The sequence below is a fragment of the Leptosomus discolor genome, chromosome 1 (genome assembly GCF_034619465.1).
Source record: "Leptosomus discolor isolate bLepDis1 chromosome 1, bLepDis1.hap2, whole genome shotgun sequence".
Lineage (NCBI taxonomy): Eukaryota > Metazoa > Chordata > Aves > Leptosomiformes > Leptosomidae > Leptosomus > Leptosomus discolor.
Window position 1 is genome coordinate 98,338,464 of NC_141391.1, and position 9,788 is coordinate 98,348,251.

At 48.7% G+C, this 9,788-nt stretch overlaps 1 protein-coding gene across 4 annotated transcripts in view; it reads right to left on the reverse strand.

The window, feature by feature from the left end:
- PDE9A (phosphodiesterase 9A) overlaps positions 1-7,625 on the reverse strand; it is a 49,372-nt gene extending 41,747 nt beyond the window's left edge. For all 4 annotated transcript variants that reach the window (XM_086479344.1, XM_086479266.1, XM_086479188.1 and 1 more), the window contains exon 1: positions 7,557-7,625. In XM_086479344.1, coding sequence (XP_086335470.1) covers positions 7,557-7,625 — 69 coding nt within the window. The remainder of the gene's footprint in view (positions 1-7,556) is intronic.
- Between the last annotated feature and the right edge of the window lie 2,163 nt (positions 7,626-9,788).

Sequence of the window (9,788 nt, forward strand, 5' to 3'; positions counted from 1 at the left end):
TTTTTTTACCCTAGTAAAATTCCTGAATAAATAATGCAGATGTATTTTCAAAGCCAGTGTACCCTCAGTTTCCTTTTGCTGGTCCCAACCTGCTGTGTTCAAGAATTTTAGCACTTGGTAATATCTTTCATTCAGCTCAGTGTACAATGTTCAGAGTCAGGGCTGAAATTGCAGAGTTGAAACAATCTAAAACTATAATCTTTCACTAATGAGATTGGAGGAGAGTGTGTCAGAAAAGAGTCTGGTAAAACTCAGTTATGTATCTTGCATGGACTGTGAAAATTGTTGCTGCTTCTCTAAGAGCAGCTTTCACAGAGGATTTCTGAATTGCTAAGGCAGGAGGCTGATGTGAAATTTTTCACTGTCATTTTCCCTGTCTCTCCAGTGGTCTTTGTTGTCCATTTCAAACTGAAGCAGGATCCAGAACTTTTAGATACTACTCTGTAGAAGGAATTCATATTTTAAACATGTAAGAAAATAGGTCTTCCTTAAAAAATAGTGATAAATGATCTATCAATCATAGTTCCTAAAATCCAACAGAGGCCTTACCTAAGATCCCATATCTAAACATCTCCCTGGTTTCTCATTCTTTGAATCCAGATACAAGCATAACATGAGCCCAACTATATCCAAACTATCTGTCTATTTTTTATTTCTTGCACTAATTAACAGTTGATATTCAGAAAACCACTCCGTTTATCTGAGCTTCACATGTTAGGTGGTATTAAAAATAGTAAGCCAGATATACCATCTGTTTGATGCAGTACGAGCTTCTCTTAGAGAAGAACAGAAAATAAGTGTGTGTGTGCATGTGTGGGGAGGAAAACATGAGAGCCCTCAGCTGAGAGTCTGAACAAAAATTAAAGCTCCCCCAAGCTCTTCAAACACCTATTCTGTTAGAGGATGAGGAGCCTGGTAGATGTTTTGCTTCCAGCAGCCAGAGCTCCGCAGTCCTGCTGATTCACACTCTGGGTGGTGACGTGGCTTGACAACGTTCATTTCAACACGACGCCCAAGTGAAACGTATGGGTGGGATTTGTCTGACGTAACTTCAACCAGCTACAAGTTCGGCATCTCATGCATGTCGCTCTGCTAGACTACTTCTCTTGCCAGTAGAGAAAGAGGACAACTTCCAAAGGGTAAATCAGCCCACACGTCTCTGAAACCCAGCTTAAGATGGGATGAATCATCCTCTGGAGACACCACCCGCCTCCCCAGTGATGACTACGGGGGGAACCTGCGTGACTAGCTTGGAGCAGTCATCACTAACTTTTAGATGGCTATGGTTAATGGTTAAGTGGGGTGAATCCCGTCAGTGTCCTGATTATATCGGTTACCCTAAAATAAGAAACAGGAGCCGCCAGACAGAGCTGACGTATCAGGATCCCAACACATGTGGCTATATGATAAGTCAAAATTCCCCTCCCTATAACATCCCTGAACAGAGACCTATGGGAAAAGAGATTTTTCTCTTTTCAGGAAAGAGAAAACATCTGCGATACACTCATACTTGTGACCCCCAGGGCAATCTTGGACATCCATTGAGAGAGACAGCATGCCAGAGGTTGGCTCTTTCACTGTGAGCAAGGAAGGATCTCATTACTTTTTAAAGTCTTTTAGGTTCAGAGAAGAAGCAAGGTTACATTAAAGAGAGCCTTGTGCAACCTACTGACTATACTAAGGGACATATTGCTAACATTCAGTCTTTCAGTACCAACGATTAATGGCAGAATATAACCAGCACAGCTGATTGTGAGAGGCTAAGCTGCAAGTTTCTTATTTTCTGCAGCAGACATAAAAGTATTTCAACCTTTGACAAATAACACAAATGTCTATACTCTGGCTTTTCTTAACATAAAAAGGGCACACGTGTGCTGCTAATGAACTATAAGTGCAATTAACCCTGTAGCACATTATTGCATTAGGCTTGAAATGTTTCATAAACTGGATAATAAGGATGTGTTAGCACCAAATGTCCTCACTAAATGCGAGTGAAGCTAGGCTGCTTGTTTCAGAACAATTAATGTCTGACATTACAACAGCCTTGATAATACAGGACTGTTAGAAGGGTAATGTTAGTTAACAATAAGGAAAAGCAGGTATGGTGAGAGGACAGTGAAAGGCTGATTTGCAGCTGTAGAAGTAAGATCACTAGAAAGGTGCTAGAAATAGAATGGTTTTCGTTTGTTTGTGCTAAGCCAGAAGAGTTGTATATGAGTAGCCTAAGTTGCTACGGTTGGCTTGTCCGAATCCGTAGGTAATGCTAGCAGGAATGTTAAACTCACACTTTGTCTTGGCTGACGTGAGCATAAACTGCAATAACTATGATAGACTGCATGTGACTTCAGAATGATAAACGGCAGTAAATAAGCCTTTCTGGATGATGGGTACAGAATTACAGAGCTATCCTGGAATTACAGAGCTGTGCTGGGATTGTGGTTTGGCCCCCAGAATGCTCTGAGGACCTCTTGCTGGGGAGGAAAGAGTAGGGGGAGTAGGAGAGAGAGAGAGGCCTCAAGTATAACATTGTCTTTCATTTTTTTAAAAGCATAGGTTTAAGCCATTTTTATTCTTTAAAATGTTTGTGTACTGTAACGTGACGGAGTTTTAGGAACCTGCTGTTCATTTCTTGCTGCTTTACAACAAGAACATCTAGCAGCCGCCTTGGATTCACTGGGGTCAACTAAAATTGGAGACCCAAGGTTAGCCAAGATGACTGGCCAGACTCAGGCTGTGCTACCTTGCACCCTCCCTTACCTACAGAGATGCTCCAGCACTAAGAAAATGGCCTCGATCCCAGAAAAACATACTTATGCCTCACCATGCTAAGCAGGTTTTGGCTTCGGCTTGTCCATGCATGGGAAGAGCCTGCGAACACTGGCCAGGCAGAGCTGCCCCCGACTGCCCATGAACGGCCCTCTACACACTCCTCTGACAGTCGGCAGCTGAAAGGGTGTTGTCCTAAATCCTCAGTCCACATAGGGGATGGGGTCCATGGGCACCTCAGAGCACACTTGCCCTGCTGTGCTGAAGAGAGTCGCCGGGATGCAAAAATATTTAATTACCTCAAACTGATCATCACGCTGTTATTTTTCTGCTGTATTGTCTTTTCAGTCTGAATCCAGTTTGATGTGATAAAAATAGCATGGTGAGCTTTGGAAAAATTGGTTGGGTTTGCTAGAGTCTAGGCATTTATGCCACAGTTGCTTTTGCTCTAATTAAAAAGAAAAGCTTGAATGACAGAAATGATTCCTCTGTGCTGACGTTTCGATGCAATAACCACAGCACCAAAATGCAGTCTTAACATTGTTCTGTTCCTTGTGGACCTTGGGCCAAGATGGAGAATGGCTATGGATGGCTCAGTGTCCTGCTCTACAGGTCAGTACAGTAGACAGACAAAAGGTTGAACTCAGAAAATTTCTTTGAGAAAAAAAAAAGGTAATTTCTCTGTCTGGCATCCAGAAGGACTCAGTAAACCAGTAAAATGACTCCAAAATTCTTTACTTGCTTTCTGAAGAGGAACAAAATACCACCCTGAGTGATTTCATAAAATCCTTGACAAAGGCGGCAGTCGTTTTCTTTTTTTTCCAGTCAGTTCAGGCTCTGCACCCCTCTGACTTTCCATCCTTGCTGCAAATATGATGTTGATTAAGACATTGGAAACAGAAATCCTCTTGAATTAAGCCATTTTTCAGAGGAACTCCTTTACAACTCTATAAGCAAAGTCACTGCCCTGTGACATTTGAAAATGAGAGCCATGAAGCCACCCACCTGGGAATAAGGCCACTGGCTGGTTCAGCCCTGCTGCCATTTAAATCTCAAATGTCAAAAGAAAATGTTCCTCAGTAGTTTCTTCATGGAAGAAAAAATGGGCATGAACTGGGGAACATTTTCCTGCTGCTAGATTTTTAATTCAAAACAGACTCAATAGGAATTTTTCTTAAAAACACAGCCCAAGGGTTAATAACATTATGAAGGAAAATAAGACTCCAGATCTGGCTTAAGTTTGGTGCAGCAAACCTCACTTCTCCACTGGCAGGTTGGGGGTTTGGGTGCTTGACCCCATCTAGTGGCACTCCAGGAACAAGGAGAAATCCCTGTCCACGGTGGTACCACAAGATCACCTTATCCTATATGAAACACGGCCACGGCTTCCCCCCGTCCCACCATCTTCTCCTTCACCTGGCAGCAGAGCAGGCAGCGGCAGGGGTGGGACACAGACGTGTTTCATCGATGTGCTAAGCCCCGGACACGCCTGCAAAGCGCAGAAGGAGGTGTGTGTCCAGGCAAGCGGGTGATGGACTGCTGCTGTTGTCCCTGGATGAGGACCCTTTGAAAATAAATAAACCAAGCAGCACTCATTCCCCTCAAGGTGTGCATCCCCTTTGCGTAGGCACTGGATAGGAAGTGCATTACACTGTAATTTCGTTTTTTCAATCAGCTCCAAGAACAAGTGACCTCTTTGAATATGGTTTGTGCAGAGCCCTGGTTTGGTGCGCGGCTGTAATGTCGCAAAGCCTTCGATCTTCCCTCTCATGCAGCCCCAGCACGGCTGTCCCCTCCACCTCCTGCTTCATGTTCAGCTCTACCTCCACCGGCTCAGCAGGTGGCCGCCCCAAGGGAGACGCCCCCATCCCCTGCTCCTTAGCTGGGACACAGCTATCAGCAGCCTGAAGCCTTCACCTGGTGGACGCCAGAAGCCACCTTTTTGGGGATCTTGAGCTCAGGTGCCTGGGGGGGTACCATGGATGGTGTCTGCTGGGCTGGGGTGGGTCAACTTACGTCCCTCCCAAAGCAGAGCCCCTGCTGCCCCAGCATGGAGAGATGCTCAGTCAACTCTGCTCACTTGGAGGAGAGCCCATCCCTGTGGTCAGCTTTGGGGAACACCATTTTGTGCCTGCCCGTGCCTCTGAAAGGTCAGTTTATCAAGCTGTGAAAAATGACCAGGAGCCTTTGCGGGCACAGGCAGGACAAGGACGACAGGAAAGGGCAGGAACCAAGGAAGTTATGGAGGTGAGGGCTGGGCTTCCCCAGTGTCATGTAGGAGTGATGCACAGCAGCACCGGGCTGGAGTCCCCTCTGCTCCCAGCCTCGCACCGCCCTCCTGCAGGAGGCTACTGGACTCCTGGGTGTTCACAGAACTGGCCTTGCAGGTATGGACCTCAGCCCTTCCTCTGGGACATACTGGCCTCGAGCACAGTCCTGCGTTCAATCCCTGCTGATGGTGCCTCCTTTACTTCAGCAACTACTGAGAAGGGTTTCAAAGCCAGCAAACTCCCCTTAAACAATCGCCAGATCCCTTTGCTCTCCTCGCTGTGCCCCTCTGGACCTGCCGACACACAAACCTACTTAGCTTAATTCAACACTTCTGTCACAGAGCACCTTCAAGTGCTCATCTGCAACGTGCAGGTTCCCGGGAGAGGTGCCATGCAGCTCTCTGAGCCTGGTTTGTCCCTTCATTCACTCCAGTGCTGAGGTGAAACAACTTCTCCCAAAGTCAGTAGCATGCCCTGTGGTTGCACTGGTAGAAATTCAGAATGAGGCCATGGAAACACAAAATCACCTGCAAATAATTGCCATCGCAACTGGCGCTATCGTAGGATGCCCGGTTCTGCTGCACCACTCTGCGATGTGCAGCAAACCAGTTGCAAGCTGGAGCTGAGTCCTTTCAAACTCAACAAGTGCTGTTATAATGAAGCTCATACCTCATTACTGGGTTGACAAGTAGCTTAGCATTGATTTAATGAGTCCCCTTTAGAAGCCTCCAATACCGCATTCCTTGGAAGATTAAGGGTTGGGTTGGTTTTTTTTTTTCCTTTCTAATGATGTTGTTACTGAGGAGGCACGAGAATCTGAGCTATGCCCTGCTCACCCCTGGGTGAACCCCATTTACATGGCATTTTTACTGCAGAAATCTTTCCAAACATTGCACAGATGGAATTTCACATCTGACAAAAGAAACAGATAACATTTATCAAGCAAAAAACCCCCCTTAATATCGCCTGAGTTTGCATTTGCTTGCTCATGTGACTGTGCCTCTTCTGCATTTTTAGTGTCAAAAGTACTCTGCAGAGACTGGTTCTGAGAAATGCTGCTTTTTTTTTTTTTTTTTTTTTTCCTTAACCAGCATAGATGATAGCAAATGTGCTTTACCAACATCTATGGAAACACTTGCCACCCTTTGAAAATACTGAAACATTTTCATACTGAACTGTGAAGGTGCCAGGCAGCTCCATACAAGCCTTGCTTCTGGGGGCCGTCAGGCAACCATCTCATTAAGCCCTGGCAAAAGAGGAGCCGTGCCTGTCGTTCAGCAGAGCCAGCACGCTCCCGCCTGCCGGTGTGGAGCAGCCTGCGGCGGCAGAGGGACCACTGTCACATCCAAGCTCTGAGATGGATGAAGAGGAGCAGCGTGCTCTAGGGAACCTGGCACAGATTTGGATTCTCTGAGGTCTTGTTCCCGAGGACATGACTTTGGTGGTCGTGTTGGGTCTCCAGGGCAGTAGCAGAGGGGACCGTAGGCAACTGAGGTGTGTGCGGTGGGACGGGACTGTGAGTATCAGCTCTCTCTTTACCTCATTTCTGCGGTCACTCATATACAGCAAAAGGGAGGGAAGGGAAAGGGTATCACTGCTGTTCCTTCTTAAAGAAGAAACAAAAGACGAGGCTGGGTGAAATAAAAATTTAGAGCAGGAAGACGAGAGAGATATATTTGAATTTTGCAAGTCAGAGTTTACTTGCTCTTGAGCCTCGCAGCGGCTCTCTGTTACAAAGAAGGCACTTGGTTTGTGGCCAAAGAATTGCTGACAGAAAGAATTAAAAAAAGACTTGCAAAAATGCGGTGGCATTGTTTCTGTTTAAAAGCAGTGGGCTGTCAGCTCGACAGCGTGCGAGCTCTCCCTTTTATCCAGAATACATTTCTCACGCAGTTTTCCTTACGCCGTGAACCGTGGTGAAGCAAACACGGCAGGCTAATGGCAGTGAAAGTTTTAATTAGCATTTATCATCATATACAAACAACGTGGCAAAGGTGGCGGGGGCCCCGAAGCCCGCTGGTGATGCGGCGGCACACCCCATCGCACAACAGCCGGGCACCTGCCTGCCGTTCAGCTTGGCGGTAGGAAAGTGCCCATCGCTAAAGCCCCCGGCGGGCAATCTCCAAATAACTCGTCACGCTGCACTTTCCGTCTCCCGCTGCTCGGGTGAAAACCTCTCCGCAGGCAAAACTTTGTAAATACGTCGCGATGCTACCCCGGGAGAGGAAGCCTGCACGGCTGCTGAACCAAGGATCCCCACACCGGCAGTGAGAGCTGGCGGCGCCCAGCCCTCCCCTGCTGCCAGCCTCCCCTTCCCCTTTAAATAAACATCCGTGTACAAAGCAGAAGCCGCTCAAGATCCCCCCACCCCTCCCCTTAAAAAGAGATTTGAAGCCCACAATGGCACTGAATGCAAACACGCGTCTAACTCGCGTTACAGAAATAGGTCGTGCAGCAAACACAGCCTGCAGCTGCTGCTGTGTCCGGAGACGCTACTTTGTGAAAAAACAGCAAAAGTACCTTTTGAATTCTTCCATCAATATCCAGATAAATACACTTGGGCCGGTAAGTTGAGGAGGCAGATCCCATGTTGCTACAGTCGGGCTTTCACTGGACTTTTTTCCAGTGTCGAACAGAGCAGAAAATAAGGTTTATCCTGCCAAGCCGAGCCACCGCTGCCTGACAGTTTAGTGTCCCCGCTCTTCTGTATCCCACTGTACTCTCATTCTGGGAAGGTCCCTCCTCTAACATGCATGCATTTTGCTGTGCCTCTGACTCTCTCTGCCACCTCCTTGTAGTTTGCTTCCCACCAAATCCAGCTGTCTCGGACAGGGAAAGACACAGGCTCTGGATGCTGCCTGCAAGTGCCCTCTCGATTCCCATGGCAACAACCCCTCTTGGCTTTAGGGCTGAGAACTGCTGGGCATCCGCACTGTAGCTCTGACCCTGGGGCTGCCCAGCTCCTGTTACGGACAAGACCAAGTAGCCCTTGTCCCCCCTGGGGGGCTGGGGAGGAGGGAAAAAACCTCCTTCATCAGGGTGATGAGAGATGTTGTTCATTCTTATGCTGAAATAGGACCATAATTATTAATTAGCACTGACCCTTCTGGTGCAAGTGGTGTGACAGGCTCCCGGCTGTGCCCTGCGCTGGAAGTGTCCTTTCAGACACCTGCTGCAGTCGGGGCTCGGATCGTTCTCAGCCCAAACTCAGCAGATTGATTTCTGCATCCCTCCTGTTATCATTACAAGGATAGAAAGAAAAAGCAGCAGCTTTTGTTTTCCCTGTGAGCTCCAGAAGCACGAAGAAAGCGTAAAGACTGTGCTCTTGCCCAGCGCCATCCGTGCCACCCCTGGAGTGGAGGAATTTGTTATTTAAGGGAATGTGAAGTATCCTGGCAAAGACATCTCCCATGGGAAGGCACAGCCGAAAACCAGGAGGGAGCAAAGCATCCGACAGTCGATTCCCTGAGCAGATGCCAAATGCCATCTGTGGCGTGTCTGTGCTGCGCTGCAGTGCCTGCGCCCGCGGGGAGCTGAAGCGGCGGCGGGTGACACTCAGTCGTGGAGGGGAGAGAGCTTTGGAGGCAGCAGCTCCTCCGCCCTGGCAGGGTAGAGGCTGTCTGATGGCCTGCAAAGCACGCACAGCAGCTGGAAACAGCTCGTCCTGCGAGCTTTACTTCTTGGTGTTTTCTGAGGCTTCTGATGGAGGAGCTGCAAAAACATTTCTCGGCCTCTTTTGAGCTGCAGTCTGGGAGAGTTGGGCTGGCAGCGGCGGGGTCGGTGCCGCCTTCCCTGCCCACCCCCAGGCCCTCGCTGCAACTTGAGTGAGACACAACCGATCCGCAGAGGAGGCCATCGTGGCCCTGCGGGCTACGGCATGACGTGCAGCCTCAGCTGCCCCCTGCAACACTCAGGCAGGGCTCGCTCGCTCTGTGAAGGGGATTCATAAGAGCCGGCAGGGCTGAGCACATCCGAGAGCCAGTCTGGGAGCCAGAGCCAGGCTGGCCTTTTGGACCAGAGCCAGGGGTGCTCCTAATGCCCTCAGAGCCAGTGGCAAGGTGACTCTCTTGGGAGGTGCGAGCCTTTGGTTAACATCCTTCCTCTGCCAGCTTGGAGCGGGCACTTGAAGTCTTCCAGGAGAGAGCCCTTGCCACCGTTGGGCTATCCTGTGGGCTATCCTGTAAGCTATCCCCTAGGCTGTGTTACAGTCTATCCCTACAGCTGGCCTGGAGGCTACCCCCAAGGCTATCCTCAAGACTATTTTGCAGTCTATCCCGTAGGCTACTCTGTAAGCTATCCTGGAGGCTAATCCCCTAGGATATCCCATAGGCTATCCCCAACGCTATTCTGAGGTGGGCACAGCCTCTCCCACAGCAACAGCCCTTCCACATCAACCCCACTGCTTCTGTACATCGGTCGGGACTTCAGTGACCGACCATTTCATACCCTGCTCTGCTAAGCATTGCCATAACCCTGTTTTACCGTGGTTCACTCCTGAGTGACTTGATTGACCTTGCTGAACATCAGGCAGCTGAGGAAGACGGCCATGATGACAAAAATGCAGCCATTTAGAAAGAGGCAGCAAAAGCACTCGCACTGGGAGCTGCACATGGGGCATTTTGTCTTGTAGAGGAGGAGGCTGAGATCTCCCCCCCCCCATGAGGACCCGCTCCAAGAGCAGTCGGATGAGGTCACTGGTGCATTGCAGGATTTGATTGCACATCATTGAGACACCCAATAATCAGAATCTCA